General features: G+C 37.2%; 1 protein-coding gene across 1 annotated transcript in view; it reads left to right on the plus strand.

Moving 5' to 3' along the window:
- Positions 1-18,654, plus strand: part of LOC138635167 (tenascin-like) — a 26,395-nt gene continuing 7,741 nt past the window's right edge. Inside the window, exons 1-8 of the mRNA XM_069722533.1 lie at positions 1-64; positions 2,752-2,919; positions 3,163-3,393; positions 3,492-3,591; positions 4,663-4,906; positions 5,737-6,028; positions 6,449-6,706; positions 7,074-7,331. Coding sequence (XP_069578634.1) covers positions 1-64; positions 2,752-2,919; positions 3,163-3,393; positions 3,492-3,591; positions 4,663-4,906; positions 5,737-6,028; positions 6,449-6,706; positions 7,074-7,331 — 1,615 coding nt within the window. The remainder of the gene's footprint in view (positions 65-2,751; positions 2,920-3,162; positions 3,394-3,491; positions 3,592-4,662; positions 4,907-5,736; positions 6,029-6,448; positions 6,707-7,073; positions 7,332-18,654) is intronic.

The raw sequence follows: 18,654 nt of genomic DNA on the forward strand, positions 1-18,654 counted from the left end.
ATGAAGGCAGCATCTGCCTCCAGTCTGTTTCAGTCTCCGGTCCGCACAGGCGCAATGGCCTCTTGTAAGTAAGGCGGACAAGGTGTGTGTGTGTGTGTGTGTGTGTGTGTGTGTGTGTGTGTGTGTGTGTGTGTGTGTGTGTGTGTGTGTGTGTGTGTGTGTGTGTTGATTTGTAAGAGAATTGAGTGTGTGAGTGGAGTCATTATCTGTTCTCTGAATGCTTGAACAATGCACTGTGAAAAGTCTTTTTTCAGGAGACAGTTCTGAAAACGTGTCAGGAGTTATAGGCATTTCTAGTGTTAGAGTCTGTTTTTAAAATATGTTAAAGTATTTTTTTTACATTTCCTACAGCATCATTTTTGACAAATAGGGTGCTGTATAAATCGGACTCTGAGCACCCCTTGCTGGAGATCAATTTAATTACACCGGTACCACATTTGTGGGAAAACTGATAGTCGGTCAAGTTCATTTCTTGACTTAATCCCAACTAGCTCTGACATAATGCAAAAGAAGGCAACAATAACCTCACGAGAGCACGGCAGCTAGACTGTAGACATGACATGATGGGCAAATACTTGGCTCTCACCTGATCTGATTGATTTAGCTCTTAACTCCAGCTTTAGATTTTTTTTAATTAGCGGGATTTTAATTGTATATTTCGGCAGGTTTATTGTGTTTACAGAATATATTGTGTGGTTGATGGCGGGTTTTATTAACCTAAATTTATCACTGCACCCTGCTGCTGCTGCCGGCTCTTATCCAGGCAACATTCATCTCAAATGAACCTACGGACATACTGTATTCACACATGTGCTCAATCGGACATTACACAGACTTTGTCTGAGGGAGCTGGCTGGAGTCAAGTCGGTTTAATGTTTGGTACAATGGATTTGGATATTTGTTCTCACATACAGCTCCTCTGGGTAATGTCTAAATAAGTTCTGGGCTGCAGTGAATGTGTGAAAACTTTAGAAGAGTGACACTGATAGAAGCAGTGGTGCTGAAAATATGGAAATAGTGTATTCCACACACCAAGGTTAAAAACAATAATCAAAATTTAAAATCAGGACATCACTAGAAAACCATAGAATGACCGCAGCGATCTGGCAGGAATATAACATGAGACAAGATCACTGATGTAGGGAGAGGCAAGAATATTTAAAGCTTTATCAACAAGTAAAAGACCTTTAAAGTCAATTCTAAAACATATGGGCAGCCAATGCAGTGCTTTGAGTAGTGGGGTAATGTGATCGCTTTATTTTGTTTTTGTTAAAACTCCGGCTGCGGCGTTCTGAACAAGCTGTAATTTCCTTAAAGATAGCGTGATTTAAATAGGTTGGGTTTCCCTGAATGTGCATGTGTTTTACTTCCTGATTCCTGCGCCAAGTTTTTGTCAGGGGAGGGTATGTGCTTTTCTGTCCTGATTACGAACTACACCCATCCTTAAGAACTCTCAACAGTGGCAGCAGGTGAGTAATAAGCATTTAATAAGTCCTCAGCTGCTTAGTGTTTAGCAGCACACAAGAACTGATACTGAGGGGTATTTGAAGTGCTGCATTTTATTGTAGGAAGAGCTTAAAGAAATAGTGGTAAGTAAATAACTATATTTTATCAGGAAATGTTTTGGGTATGTGTATGCTGGCCATATCCACATGTTTAATAGGATGTATAATATAATAATAATAGGACTAATATCTTTTAATGGATTAATTAACACTATGCATCTTGTTAAAGGTGTAACTCATGGATCACGGGCATATCGTTCTCGTGCTCACAGGTTTGTGCCTCTTGTTCGATTGTTGTGGCTTTTTTAAAAATATTTATTTATTTATTTATTTTTTTTTTAAAGCAGTTACAACTTAAGTGGGACTTCACTGAGTGCTTCATACATAGCTGTATCTCTGCGTAGGAGGGACCTGAGACCAAGAGTTGACTTGAAAAGGACAACAATTGTTTATCAATTGTTTTCTGTAGAATAGCTGGATTCTTGATCATAGTCATAAATGAATATTTTCGGACATGGACAAAGAAATTCATTGAATACATAATACAATGACGAGCCAGAACCTATTCTGAGGACTGTCTCACATATATCTACACATTTACACACCTGTTTCATTTTAAAAGGGGTTTTGTGAGGAAAATACACTTTTATTCTCACAGGAGATAAATAAATTCATAGTTCATGTTTTCAGTTTGACCTGGCAGTTGAACTGGTTATTTTGCTGTTGCTGTCAATAATGAACACTAAACGTGGGTTTTCTGAGACAAGCTAAAATTTGATGTAGCAAAACCTGCTGTTGAAAATCATGAAGGTATTTAATGACTAAACCCAGCAATGCTGTTTGGATTCGGTTCAGTGGAGCATTCACCTTTTCCACGCCGTGGTAGTCAATAAAACGGTTGAAATGGTGGGTGGAGGGAATATTTTCTCACTGTGTGTCAATATTACACTGTGAATATACAAGAAACATAGACAGGTACACATGAATATGAGGATATGAACTACATGCAAATATAAAAGCACCTCACAAAGTGCTGTTTTCTGTTCTTGTCAAACTGCTTCCTGGTATAAATTAGATGACAAAAATCTAATCAATGAGGAAGAAGTTTTACAAAACCCCACAGTATTGTTCCTCAACCCATCTGATTCACACTGTGTCTCTGTTATTCATTGTAAAATATGACAAAGTCTACATACCTCAAATAAAAGTGAGTACAACTAAAACTGAGAATGCTTTGTTTTAGGAGCACTGGTCAGTGTTGCCTTTGCCCAGACTCGTCAGTACAACTTTGTGAACTACCCACTGAACTGGACTGAAGCTCAGAGTGTCTGCAGAAATGTGTTCACTGACCTGGCCACCATAGAAAACACAGCTGACGTTGATGCCGTTAGAGCTACCACATCCAACTACACAGGTAAGCTCATAATATTAGAATTATATACATAACATATATATGCCTGTGCTGTAACGATTTATTTAAACATACATCCACAACAACTCTGCAACATCCACGTTTTCCATAAACTTATTATGAATACAGAAAACTCGAATAATGTGGTTTGTGAAAGAACAACAAAGAATCACATTTCGGGTGAATTAGCATTTAAAAACACGTTTGATTGCGGCTGTTTCATATAATGAATATCTTTTTGAACAGGCAAGGCTTGGATTGGTCTCTATGATGACTTGATAAATAGTTGGAGATGGTCCCTAGATAACAGCAGCTTCTATGGAGAAGGAGAGACAGCGTATAGAAACTGGGGTATTGGTCAGCCCAGTAATATCGGAGGACAACATTACTGTGTTGAACTTTTGGGTGAGACTATCTTTAATGGCAGTTGGAGTGACATCACATGTAACAGTGAGCGAGAGTTCATCTGCTACAATGGTGAGTAAAAGGCTAAACAGGCATAATAACAAATCTACTTTTATCTAGAAGTCCATCCTGGCGCTGTTTATTACTTCTTCTCATCCATATTTTTCCAGGTACACTGAATGGCACATCATCCTTTGTTAAGGTGGAAATGTTTTTGAATTGGACTGCAGCTCAGACCTTCTGCAGGGAGAACTATGTCGATCTAGCCAGGTACAGTATACAACAATGACGACTCCATCACACAATGCACTACTGAACCAGCTGCAAACAGTTTTATGTGTTTTGTTTATTGAATCAGGCGTGGTTTATTTTGTCCTTTTTTTATATTTCCTGTCTCAACTTGATATTGTTTTTTAAATTTCTTAAGTTGTTCTTTTTTTTTTAGCTCTGATTTTTTATTAATATTTTAACATTAAAAGCTGCAATATATCAAATCATTTTTATGATTTAATTTTTCGGGCATTTTACCATCTTGGATTGTGTACAATATGGAGATTCTGGAAAGTGAAGTGAGAGAGGGATGGGAAATGACATGCTGCAGTTTGAAAAAACACTTTCTGTCCTCACAGCGAGGAGACCCCCTGCAGTCTGTCACCAAACAAACTTCAATTTCAAATGCTGTTTCCAAATATGAAACAACTCCAGATGATAATCCACTGTCTCAATTTTTACCCCATTTGTTTTTTTAATCAAACAGTATATCCCATTATTTGGGATATGGCGTACTGTATACTAGGGCTTTATGGTTGAAGTCAATACCATAACATTAATAGGGGTTTTCTTTATCTAAATAACTACATGGTGTAAATATGTACAAAATCCTGTAGAATAATCAAACCAAACCTTCATTTTTCTGGTTTAATTTTACTTTGCAGTTTGCTTTGATTTGTTCATTTTGGCAGGAAAATCTACAATGATAATGTGATATGATTAGGTTTTCATAAGATAACAACATTTAAAATACAGCATTTTCATCCTACATACAAATATAAAAGCAAATATTTGTAGTTAATTTATTATATGTACTTTTCCTGTGTACACCAGTAGAAATTGGTCAAAAATATATGAAAAATAGGACAATCGAGAGTCCAAATTGTGTATAAGCCTGATGTAAGATTGGTTGACTGTTGTTACTAAATTCTTAAATAGCCACATATGGCACTATATTGTATGTTAAAACACTCAAATGGGACACTGAAATATGCTGTGTACTTTTTTGTGGCTGTTTTTTTTACTTCTTCAGTTAACCTTGATTTTTATATGTTATTCTTCCCCACACAGTATACGCAGTCAGACAGAAAATGATATCATCGCAAACCTAGCAGGTCAGAGCTTTGTCTGGATCGGTCTGCACCGCGAAAAAGTCTGGTCTGATGGGAGCAACTCTCTGTTTCGACACTGGGCCAATGAACAACCCGATTCTGGCCAGGAGCAGTGTGTCGCTACATCATTCAATGACTCAGGACAATGGTCGGATGAAAAATGCTCCCTCAGTTTCCCTTTCATCTGTTTCACTACAAGTAATGTATCTAACTACTCCTCTCGTGTCCTTCATTGGGGTTAATCTTTGCTTTTAGACGGTTTTACAATCTATGTTAATAAATACTCATTCCAAACTAACTCTGGAATTTCTCTTTCGAGGTCAAATTCACAGTGAAAAAAAGTGTTAAAAGTTTAGATGTTGGAATTTGTACATACAGATGAGTCTGTTAAAAATACAATAAAAGACAATCATTTTCTGTATCTGTACCATTCTTCTGCACAGCCTACGTGCTGTTCAGAGGGTTGCATATTGTGCAAATCTACCAACCATGTTGTCACCACGATATATTTGGAAAGTTTAATGTTTGCCATTTGTAGAATGGCACAACTTTTTGTGCAGAACGTTGCTGATTTAGAAAAAGAAAAACTAATAAAGGAACGTAAAGTGATTCACAATCTCAAGAACACTAGTTAGAAGAGAAACCAAACTCGTTTAAACTATTAATCAAAACCACACCTTTAGTTAATTTAATGTTTCACGTCAGTAGCGTACAGTCTGACAGATAGATAGATAGATAGATAGATAGATAGATAGATAGATAGATAGATAGATAGATAGATAGATAGATAGATAGATAGATAGATAGATAGATAGATAGATAGATAGATAGATAGATAGATAGATAGATAGATAGATAGATAGGTACTTTATTAATCCCTCAGAGGGAATTTCTTATCTGATCTGAGAAAGCCTGCAGTATATTGAACCTACAGTGCAATAGTACTGTAAATTCATGAACTAATTTAAGAGCGGGGCTGGACTATCAAGGTGATTATGTAAATGAGTCAGGATGTCCACGTCATATATCAAAGTACATTATATATTTTTCTGATTTTATCATCACTGTTTTTGTGAATGCAGGAAGCTTCATATCATCAGGACAAGATGAGACCAGTATCACTCTGCAGTGGAATAAAGTGAACAACAATGTCAGCTTCATTCTCCAGTTTAATGGTTCAGAGACAAACATCAGTGCACCAGATGGAGATGGACCAGTAACTCACACAGTCTCATCTCTCACTGCTGGAACTGAATACACATTCACTCTCTTCTCTGTGTTTGAGAACATCAGAAGCAGTGGTGTCAGCATCTCTGCAGTCACTGGTGAGATCTTCATAATTATCTACTGTAGCATCACAACAAAGCACCATGTGATTTTTAGTATATCAGTATACAATTAACATGGATTTGCTCATCTTCATTCATCTTTTATCAAATTTATTTTTTATACCATACAGTGTGTGCTTTTAAAAACAGCAAAATGATCTAAAGTAAAGCTCCTTTGGAGTCTATTATCTCTTTTGATTATAATAATATCTCTTGTCAAACAAAATGTGATGTTACATAATAAGCAGTTTAATTTAGTAAGAGCATTTTTTATTAAGTTTTGTTGTTCATACTATCAGCATCAGATTTCATCAGGTGACGTAAACAAAAACAAAACAAAATTTTGACAGGTCAAAGGTCAAACTAAAAAATAATTCTTTGTTGTTTTTTGTTAAATGCATTAATTGTCTTTTTCAGCTCCTCAGAATACAGAAAGCTTCATATCATCAGGAAGAGATGAGACCAGTATCACTCTGCAGTGGAATAAAGTGAACAACAATGTCAGCTTCATTCTCCAGTTTAATGGTTCAGAGACAAACATCAATGCACCAGATGGAGATGGACCAGTAACTCACACAGTCTCATCTCTCACTGCTGGAACTGAATACACATTCACTCTCTTCTCTGTGTTTGAGAACATCAGAAGCAGTGGTGTCAGCATCTCTGCAGTCACTGGTGAGATGTTTCTCTTCATCATCATGCACCATAGCAACTCATCAAGCAAATTTGCTTCAGAGTTATCTATTGTGAATTTAACTTAAATTTTCTGACCATAATATATTCTGAATTAATGTCCTTTTTCACTTCATGCACCTTACATCATTTAAAAACACAGTAAGATCATTAAGTTTAAAACTCCTTTGGAGTTTTTAACCATAAGTCAAAAAGGTATCCAGTATTTATGAACAAATATCACATGACTAAAAAAGGACAAAAAATGGGGCAATTTTGATAGGGAGATGAAGCCTGAATCTTTTTCTTGTGGAGTTCCTGTTTAATTCAATTGTTTTTCTCTTATTCTTTTTCTTTTTTTCTTTTTCAGCTCCTCAGAACTCAGACAGCTTCATATCATCAGGAAGAGATGAGACCAGTATCACTCTGCAGTGGAATAAAGTGAACAACAATGTCAGCTTCATTCTCCAGTTTAATGGTTCAGAGACAAACATCAATGCACCAGATGGAGATGGACCAGTAACTCACACAGTCTCATCTCTCACTGCTGGAACTGAATACACATTCACTCTCTTCTCTGTGTTTGAGAACATCAGAAGCAGTGGTGTCATCATCTCTGCAGTCACTGGTGAGATCTTCATAATTATCTACTGTAGCATCACAACAAAGCACCATGTGATTTTTAGTATATCAGTATACAATTAACATGGATTTGCTCATCTTCATTCATCTTTTATCAAATTTATTTTTTATACCATACAGTGTGTGCTTTTAAAAACAGCAAAATGATCTAAAGTAAAACTCCTTTGGAGTCTATTATCGCTTTTGATTATAATAATATCTCTTGTCAAACAGAATGTTATGTTTGTTGGACTTTTTGGGCTCATGCTAGTACTATGCCAATATGTGTTAGCCCCGGTCCTGTGTATTCCTTAATGAGGCAGTAGGAGAGAACTGGCTGGTCTCAAAAGCATTTATTATAAAAGCAACAGAGAATCAGATCTCTAGCTAGGAGCCCAGATTATGTGTCCCTGACAACAACAGAGTGTGTCAGTTCATGAAGTCTGACTGACTGTCTGTCCCTGGCTCCTGTATTATATAATATATTGTATAGGCAGTTCCTCTGGGGTGGTGGCTTCCTTCAATTGGCTCTCTGCCCAGCTTGTTGTCTGCATGCCATCTCCTTGGCTGTGCACCTGGTGTCCTGATGTTGTCAACAGTCACTGCCTGTACATTTGTGATACATGTGCCCCTATCTGGAGTTGTCCCAGAGACAGTGTCATGTGCTGAGGAGATTAGAAAACAACAGTGAAATATCAGACAGTGAATATGCACACCTTACATAATAAGCAGTTTAATTTAGTAATAGCATTTTTTATTAAGTTTTGTTGTTCATACTATCAGCATCAGATTTTATCAGGTGATGTGAAAAAAAAAATTTGACAGGTCAAGGGTCAAACTAACAAAGAATTCTTTCTTTTTTTGGGGTAATACATTTATTGTCTTTTTCTTTTTCAGCTCCTCAGAACACAGACAGCTTCATATCATCAGGAAGAGATGAGACCAGTATCACTCTGCAGTGGAATAAAGTGAACAACAATGTCAGCTTCATTCTCCAGTTTAATGGTTCAGAGACAAACATCAGTGCACCAGATGGAGATGGACCAGTAACTCACACAGTCTCATCTCTCACTGCTGGAACTGAATACACATTCACTCTCTTCTCTGTGTTTGAGAACATCAGAAGCAGTGGTGTCAGCATATCTGCAGTCACTGGTAAGATTTTTCATGTCATGAATGGGTAATTAAACAGGTGTGACAATAGTTGCCATTTACAAAAGCCAGTATAATAGATGATGAATTAAGCATTTGAATGGCTACACAGAAATTATTTTAGGCGCACGAACGAATTATGACCTCCGTGCAAGGCACCAGCAATATAACTAACTAATAAGCAAAATGTTTTAGAAAATGTACCCATCTTTACTTTATAGTGGCGGAAGCTGTGTATAAAATTCCTATTGCTTACCGTAAGCAATTTTTTCTTGTTTTGTTTCAACATTTTTCTGTAGTTTCATGTTACCTTTCCTTGTTCCTTGTTTATATCTGAGCCCAGCTCTCTGTGTTGTGTCAAGTAATATTACTTCAACTGAATAATTTTCAGTTTCAATATCACAAAGAGTCTAAGTTAAATTATAGAGAAGTTCACATCTTGGAATATCAAACAAAATAATAATTTGACTTCTTCTTTTCATGAAAAAAACACCATCCTGCTAACAAACCTTTGCATCCTCCAACAAAAAGGATCTCGTAAGTATCTGCATTTTTTTTTTTACATTCTTTAAAGTGTCCTGAACCTTTTCTTTGAGTCATCAATTACTTATTTGTATTTGATCAACATTTCTCTAATTTCTTTAATTATGTATTATTTGTTCAGGGTTACTTTAGGGTTAGTGTTACTATTTCTAAAATCAGAATAAACAGCTACTTTAACATTTTATGAATGCACAGAAATTAAATCATGGTATATGCTGATGTAAGTAAAGTATTTATGCTTATTTTATATTGAATGTTTTTATGTGAATGGATTATACTCTATATATACATATATCATTTTACATGATCACGTTCATATTTTGTGTAATTTATTGTGCATTTGTTTCAACAGATGATGTTGTTGGATTGATTATGAGATTAAACTCATTTAATCAGCTGTCAGAATCAGAACTGCAGGACATGTTGACAGAGGTGAGACTAATGTGTATTCACTTTTATTTCAGATAAAAAAATTTTTTTGTTCAGTACTAACATACTTTTTTCCTTTTGTGTGTGTACTTGTGTACGTTTTATTTTTTACTCTAGTTCTTTGTAAAATCCGGATTGCAGCCACAGCTTTGGTCCCTGAAGGTTAAGTATGTTAAGCCATGAGACCAATGGAGGAGAATGGATCGAATCCGAAGTTATTAACACTATTTTGAATTAAGTTACTTCAAGACAATTAAACTATTTTCTGTATTGTTCGTGTTGTATTGTGATAATGTGTTTTAATATACATGTACTGTATGATTTTGTCAGTTTGAAATAAAGTGTCTCTGAATTTTGATGTGCCAAATGTGACTTATTGAAATATTTTCCTGTTGCTTCTCAGTCCAATACAATGCTCATACCAATACATAGCACAGCACCACATAATACACATTACAAGTTCAGTAATGCACCTGATCCAGACTTTACTGCTCCTATCCTAGAACAAAAAGAGTCCCAGAAGGAGGGGTAACGGCTAAATTAGGACATTTGTTTCCCAGCCTCGATGCCTTTGCTTCCTCTGAGGTTAAATTTAGCATTTGGGAAAAAGGTAAGGCCAACACAAAATAATAGATGGGTATATTTAAGGATTCAGTTCAATTATTGTAATAATTTCAATGATATTTCTGCTTTTTCTTGTGCAACACAGGTGTTTCTGCCCCTGATGTCGAACACAGGATAGCTCTGGTGCAGTCTCTGCTTGGTGTTGGTGCTGCTGATGTGCGACCAAAGCATCACTGTCACCAAAATCTAGATCTTCCAGTGATGCCTGTTGCTTGGTCTTCAGTGGTTCCTCTCATCACTCGGTCCATGAACGTGTTGGAAAGTAATGCAGATATCATGCAACTTTATCTCAGCAAAACTGCATTGTCTTTTTCTTGCTCTGTGAAGTAAGTACAGAAACTCCTGACGAGAAGGGCAGTCTGTTGTGGGATCACATATGCACAATGTGTGTCCCATAAACTCTTTCTGAAGGCCTTCTCAAAACCCACTAAATTGATGTACCGTTTTCTTTGACAAACTGTGCCCTGCTTCATAATCCTACATAATGTAGGGGAAACGGTGCATTACGGGAATGTGTTATACTAAAAATATTTTCAGGATGATTAATTACACCAGTTAGGAAAGAGGAGGCATGTTAGTGTCTCAGTTTTAATGGCTGTTAAAAAATGTCTTTCAATGTTTGATGTTTGCTCAGAATGAGTGAGATGCTAAGTCATGTGAAACTAAACCATTTTTTTTTTAATGGTAACTGCTAATGGTATCAAAACAGATTTCCTAATTTTCTTTCTTTTGTTCTGAGGTCGTGGCCAAAATACTAAAATAAATGCACTAACAACTTGTTTCTTATTTGTGATGCAGCTGTTTGACTTGTGACTCTCACCTGACAAGGAAAGAGGAAATGGTTCCCTTTCAATCAAACCAGTTTTATTTATCTGTAACCACCCATCAAGAAAAAGATTTTGACTGATACATTCCTGTAGCTCTTCCCATGAAATTTAAAACAACACTTATCATTGGTTTGTGCATCTAAATTGTTATCCATCATAAAAGAATTTAAGTCACGGTATCTCATCTTCAAGCGAGATCGTCTTACCTGGAAGCATAATAAAAAGGTATTTACTCCAAACCTGTTGCCAGGTAAGCGGTGATATGATCTGCTGTCGCCTGAGGGTGGTGACTCATCTGAGCAAACAATTTGATTTGTTTGAAAAACACAGACATGTTGACTGACCTGTATAGTGAAAAACAAAACAAAAGGAAAATTATCTTTGCCATTTATTTTTGTAATCATACTTGTCATCTATAATGCCCAATCCAAATGAAAGCCTCTCGATGTATATAGTACATTTGTGATATTTATTTGAGGTATTTATGCAGTGTTTTTTTAATTATTATTTATTTATTTCCAAAACAATGTGCTCTTTTGTGCATATGTAACAGCTTCCTCATTCACTGTTTTAATGCGCACTCGTATAGCCGCTTTCCTTAAGCTCACAGATACCTGACTTTTAATATGGCCTTTCCCAAATCAAGATAACAACTTATGATTGTCAATAATACAGTATTCATAACACAAGTATAAGTATAAAATGCAGTTTACTCATTATATAAATACTGCTTTTTCACTCATCGGATGTCAGCTGATGTAACTGCAGATCTCTCAGTGTTGTTGTAGATGTTAGCCAAAAAAGGAATTAGTAGTAAAGTCTTTTTGGGCATTCCTTGATGAAGAATTCAACTTGTGACATCGTATTATTGTGACAGTAAAGAAAAGAATAGAGGACCCAAATGCAGAAAATGGGCAGGAAGATGCTGTAAAGTGATTTTAATGGAAGATTTGATGATGACAAAGCCTTACAGGTAGAGGAACAACCAATACGAAAAGAGGCAAACACATGAGAATGGGCTGATAAATCAGGAATTGTTACAGTCAGTTTGCCTTAAGTCTGAGTACTGAAGACCTGTCATGACCTTTTAGCGAGAGAGGAACAAACCCACGTTTCACAAACATTTCATGCAAATATTAAGTTACAACGCTGACTTTTGACTTGCTTTTTTTTCTTGCTCTGCAGAGTTGTTTCAAAGCACGAGATTAAACTAATTTTCCGAAAATGAATACGTAAATCCTGTGATCTTTAGTACTGTTTGATTGGCAGGTGATTTTGAGAAAGTGCAATGCTATAATACACAACACAGGCAAATAAATGACCATGTCATAGAGGCCAGGCCTGCGGGGTGTACCGCAAAGCAACTTCAATAAACCCAGGCTTTCTTTTTCTGAGCTAACTCGACAAACCAGAAACTCCCCATCAGAGATAATTGGTACTACGATGGTGATAACACTTTGTTAGCCCAGGCGTTCTCTTTTAGGCTCTGTGCGTGATCACATAATTTTGACGAGTCATTTTAATCTTTTCTCCATTAAGAATAGACAGTTCGCATACTTTGTATTTTAGTCTGGAGGAGCAGGTAATCATAATGGAGAGCTGTGAAGAGTATAAAATTATTTTTTTGCTGCAACAGTGGTGCCTTTGGCTGTGATAAAGCCTGAGAATAATACTGGTGGAAAATTGACAATTGTGTAATTAATACTTACTACTCGATGCACTCTCAGTGCCTCCCATATTCAAAGCTCTTATACTGATACCTCATTCTTCTATATCTACTATTGGCCTATACTTAGGAAGTGCATGAATGTAATATCTGACTGCAGCACTGGCAGCTCCCACCATTTGTTTGTTCAGGTTATGTATGGGCTAAGTAGTTTGGTGGTAAAATACTAAATGCATGTTTGTAGTGGTCATCACTAAAAGTAAAACTTTAGGAATAGCAAAGCATACAGTATTCTTGCTCAGATTTTTCTGCACCACTTCATGTAGGTTCTAGTGGCAAAGAAACGCAATAATAAGTACCCTGTTTGGTTAACTGTAAGCGCACTGGTTCCTTTAGTGGTATTACTAAGAGTTAGCTTATATTCCCTCAGCTGAGAAGTAGCGTTCGTAGAGAATATCGTGAGAAAACGCCAACATATCTCTCTGTTCTATCTGTACAGGTGAGGCATGTTTAGGTCCACTGGCTTTTCCAAGAGTGCTAATGCTATTTTTTTTTTAAAGGTGTTTGGTGAAATTGCACTTATCTGGACCAAGTTTGCAGCATAATTTACCACGGCGATCTAGCCAGGTTAAAAAAGATCCACCTTCGTGACATTAAGATCCACGGCCTTAGTCTCAACATACTTGACTGATCTCACTTCGTGGTTCACCCCTCTGAACTGACACCTTAAGCTTCTACATGATGAACACCTAAACATTAAACAGCTGGATACTTGTCAATGCAGAAACTATTAAGAGTACAGTAAAAAGAACATGCAGTTTCTTATTACCCACTGACATTAAGTTTGGAAGCAAAACCCATACAGATAAAATTCCCATGTTAAATATTATTTCACAAGGGATCATTTTGATGCTATGGATTTGCTGTCTGTCAGAAAAATATAAGGAAATGCAACTTAGTTTCTTTTGTATGAGATCATTGAAAAATTACTGTTTTGAACTTGGTTTAAGTGTCATTTGTTAAAATCAGATAATTACATATATAGTATGTTTGAATTATGTAATTTGTTACATTTCTTGCAAGTTCTTGTTGCTCCATTTCAGCTCACTAGAAATGTATTTATTTGTTTGGCATGATCGGCACCACATACTGGTTCTACAGGATAAAAGAAGGAGGTAGGCCGTAATACTGAGCCAAGAAACTTGACAGACTGACAGCTGTGAAGTGGCCGTGTTCATTGCTGAGATGCCACAACCTTTGTGAAAAGTCCTTCCCCTTAGAGACATATCATTAGCCTTTAAACTGTTTGAGTATTTAAAAGCCATAGGTTTGGGTTGTCACGTAAGGTAGCAGGTTTTCAGTATCATATGAATAGGACTCACTTATGAATGTGGAAATAGTTTAAAGACATCTCTACCAGTAAGGGGAAACAAATAACTTTTCATCTCACATTTTTTTCATTTTGGGTAAGTACAATTGTGCACTTTAATACATTCATAGACTCTATGTATTGTGTATGTGGCTTTAGTTTTTGTATATTTAGCTGTTTACAACATCAATAAATTATTATTAATAACCTCTGTCCTAATATTGAAAAGTATTCATGCATGAGTATGTCATCATGAATTATAATAATAATAAATACAACATGCCTTTTTGCAATGTGTCAAATTCTGCATATGTGGTTTCTGTCTTAATAATATTGTTTTTTCATTTATGTAGCGTTTCTTTTCACTGGCAGAATACAAAGGGACTGCGTAATCTGGTTGTTCTATTATTCAGTTTATAGAATAATAAAAAAGACAATAATATATATAAAAAGGTGTTTTGTTTTGAGACATCTTTTCTATATTGATGTCAGCTTGTAGCACACCTAAATCAATTTGGATTTAATGACCTTCTCAAGGTTCAGCCAGGTTAATGGCTGTGAACAGACCAAGTGTTGAGATGCGTTCTAACTTAGTGCACCAGCTTGTTCAAGAATTCTCCTTCTTGAGGTAACAGTGTTAGAAAAATTACTCAGAGGCTGTATTCAAAATCAAACACATCGGACATTTATTCTTGCGAGAAGGAGCAAATACATGTAGGGAAGAACTGCACATGCGTCAAATGTTAGACTGGCCTGTTGCCCTTCTGTGAATGTGAGAATTACTGCTCCCTGTACCCGGTACTGATTTTTTGTTCCTTGCAAATTGTCCATCAGCCCTTACAAATGCTCTTTTAGTGCTGCAAACTTTGTCAGTAGCCTAAGGTCCTATTGTGGTCTTGTCGTCTGATGTCTGATTGTCAGGTATGTTATATTAGCTTCGTACCAAAATATGGGGAGTACTATGAGCAGAGCTGTGAAAACAAAGGGTCCCTCTGAGGCCACAGAGTCCTATCCTCCTGAATGGATGCCAAGTTATGCTGCCTTGAGCCATTTTAGCTGTACTCCTAATAAGTGACCTATATGCTCCTGAATCGCACAATAAAGTTACTTCAATCTCTTCTATCAGTAGAGTCACAAAAGGTTTATCTTGAGTATTTCAACTATACTTATCTCTAACACATCCTCATCTTTTGTTTCTAGTTGGGTCTGTGTCCGTGTCTGCGAATCATGTGAATGTGTGTGTTTCTGCATGACCTGATCCTGGAGTGGTTGTGGTTAGTCATGCTGAACCCGTCTGCGACCGCCAACCGCCTCCTCCTCCACTTCTTCCTCCCTCCTCCCGTCTCTCTGCCGCCTGCAGTCTCTTGCCCAGTGTCCATTCCTCCCGCAATTATAGCAGGTGTCGTTACCTGGCTCTCGTGGTCCTCCCCCACGGCCGCCAGCCCCCGTCCATCCACCTCGCTTCCTCCTTCTGAAATCTCCTTGATCATTATCCCCTCGATAATATACTTCAGAATATTCTGTGTCTTCGTCATCATATACATATGTGTCCGCTGTTCTTGTTTTAGGTGATTTCTTCTTCTGTTTATCTTTTAGAACTTTTTCTGCATGTACTGCGTGTGCCTTAACGTCTGCTAGTTCGGCTATCTGCCAGCCCACCTGATGTTTCTTTACAAACGAGCTGATAGGAGTGCACAATCCATTTAGGAGGGCGTTCTTTAACTGCTGTGCATAGGGCCCTCTGTCATTATATGGATTTTCTGGTGCTATGCCACTGTGTCTGTCAAACACTATCTTCAATCTTGCAAAATACTGCACCACTGTCTCATCGTCTCCCTGAGTACATTCTGCCACATGTGAAAAATCTGCTCCAGCTGCTGTCAGATTTCTTATTCTAAGAAGTAATGCCAAGCTGAACTTGGTGAGCATTTGGTGACTACCGAAAGGGGCGGGGTTTCCATCTACGAGCGGGTTCCAATCGCCTTGGTATTGGCACCAGTCTACTCCTGTTATTTGTCTGATGCATCTTTCTATCTCAACCCCATTTAGCTGGTAGCTCTGACACAATAATTTTAGCTGACTTTCGAATTCTGCTGAATTTTCTTTTGGATGAGGAATGCCGTCTACAGCTCTCCTAACGTCCGCTAATGTATGGACAATAAACTTGTACTGTGGCTTCCTGTCCCTTTTCTCCTGCTTGGGGATTAGGTAATTCTATCACGGGGTGTATTTGTGCGTGATGTGTTTCTGCACCTCCTACGGTATTGTCGAACAGACTCTGATAGGGTCTACCTGATCTGGTTTTCCCAGGGGATGTGGTTCTTAACCATAAGGCAAATCGTCTGAACAGTTCTTGGCTGCTGTCTGGGGTTGGAGTAGAGGGGGTGGAGTTTGGTGACAGTGTCGTGGGTTCGGAGACAGAAACTGGCTGGGCAGCCGGAGGCGGAATAGGTGGAGCGGGCGGATCAGCTGTTACCGGGACGTCTCCCATGTTAGGGTATGGAGGAGGATTGGGCCACGGTCCCATGTTGGTTCGTTTTTGTACCACATAATCATCATCTTCATCATTTTTCCGGGAGAAATCTATTTCAATTATTAGATATAGTATTGGTGCATTAAGAGCTATACTCCCTTCCCCCGCCTTTTGGTTTTTAATCTCTCCCAGATCAGTTCTCTTTCTCTTTTTTTCTTTTACTTTTCCTCTTCTCTTTTTAACTTTTTTCTTTTATTTCCCTCACACTTGCTCTCTATCCTTGAATCCGTGTTCCTTTTCCCATTTTTTTCCCAAATATTTTATGTTATCTGCACCTTTTGAGTGCATGCGTTTTACGTCTCCCTCCAGAGGTATCTCTTCGATCTTACTACAGCATAATCCCATTTTTTCTATCTGTGAGCCAACCAGTTTGTATGAAGTTCACCCGAGCAATGGACACTCACAGTATCTATTTATTTGTATATTTTTATTTATTTCATCTTCCGGAAGTTTTCTTATATTTTTATTTATTTCTATCCATGAGCCAACCAGTTTGTATGGAGTTCACCCGAGCAACTGGACGCTCACAGTATCTAATTATTTGTATATTTGCATTTATTTTATATTCCGGAAGTTGTTGTTTTTTGTAGGTCCCTGACCTATTTCCTAAGTCCCTGACTTAGTTACCTGTAGGTCCCTGACCTATTTTTGTGCACACAACTTTTAGTTTACCTAGTCTATTCAGACTTTTTAGTAGGTCCCTGACCTATCTCTCTTTTAGTACAGGTCCCTGACCTGACTCTTTAGTACAGGTCCCTGACCTGACTCTTTAGTACAAGTCCCTGACCTGACTCTTTAGAACAAAAAAAACAAAACAAAAAATGTCTTACCCGGGTGTCCGATGTTTGATGGTGAATCAGCCTTGTTCTAGGATCCCGTCACCCTTCCTCTCTCCAGTTAGTCCTGGCCTCACCAATGTCCAAACTGTTTCGATAAAGAAACAGGGCGGAGGTCTTTCCTCAGGAGTACCAGACTCCCCCGTGCACGGTTCCAGACTGTGTCCGGAGAGAGGAGGAGATGTTGGGATCCGGCTCGAAGGACCAATTATGTTAGAAAAATTACTCAGAGGCTGGATTCAAAATCAAACACATCGGACATTTATTCTTGCAAGAAGGAGTAAATACATGTACACTCAAAGAAGGATGTCCAGCATTGCTCAACGTCTCTCCTCTGTAGGGCAGCTTTTATACAGTGTGACAAACAGTTGACAGTCATCCCCACTTCCTCTGTATATCTGATTTTGTAGATAGTACTGAGTGAGGTTGTAGGTCACAAGATAAAGGTAGAGACGTTGTAACTGAGACTATAGAACCATGTTGTGCAACAGATAGACCAATATTTGACAAGTATGATGAGTTCATTATTTTTCCATCAAACAGCTACAGAGTTGTTATTATTTCATTGCCTCTAATCTGGATCCAACAGAGAAATGGACTGTTAAGATCAAATTTGATAGTGAAAAATGGGGAAACAAAATTGTCGGTGAGAATGAAGCTCACATTAAGAGAAATATAAGATAGATTTAATCATAGTTGTGTCAAAATTATAAAATAATATGTTTCAGGGAATTCATTATTTTAAACCCTTTTGTTATGGATGGTTTTATAGTTTCAGGGTGTTTAGCAGTGTATATTTGCAGTTGTATAATTTACACAAGTGACTCCATAATGGCTACCATGAGCTATGATAGCTGAGTGTAATTACTGAAAACCTAATCCAGTTCAAGCTATTATTCACTGAATAATGTGTTCTCATTGAACATATCTTTCAGAAAAAGTTTTTTTTTTTTTTTTTTTTTTTTACAGAGAAATGAATGATTTCAGCAACTCCAAAGTCAGAACCAATTATATGCTGCCTCCTAATAAATTTTGGATTTTTCAGATTGAACAGAAGACAAAATGAGTGTTGGACTGATGATACCAATTTTCCTTGTGCTAAAAGGTGAGCTTGCTGCATGTTGACTGTCCTTTTACAAAATTGAAATAAAGTTTTGGGGATTGGGAATGATTTAGTCCTAAAGTCAAAATATAGTCTGTGTTACACTTAAAGCCAATTTTAATATTTTAGCAGTTATTCGATTGCAGTTAATTAAACCGATGGTTCAAAAAGTGACCTGGTCATGTTCATTTCTGTATTTATAATAATTACAATTTTGATATAAAAAGTAAAACAAATAGTAAAACTAAT

Source organism: Brachyistius frenatus, unplaced genomic scaffold (assembly GCF_029030835.1).
Source record: "Brachyistius frenatus isolate BFR_SWC_R1_liver_20210118 unplaced genomic scaffold, ASM2903083v1 Contig_295, whole genome shotgun sequence".
In the NCBI taxonomy this organism is placed as follows: domain Eukaryota; kingdom Metazoa; phylum Chordata; class Actinopteri; family Embiotocidae; genus Brachyistius; species Brachyistius frenatus.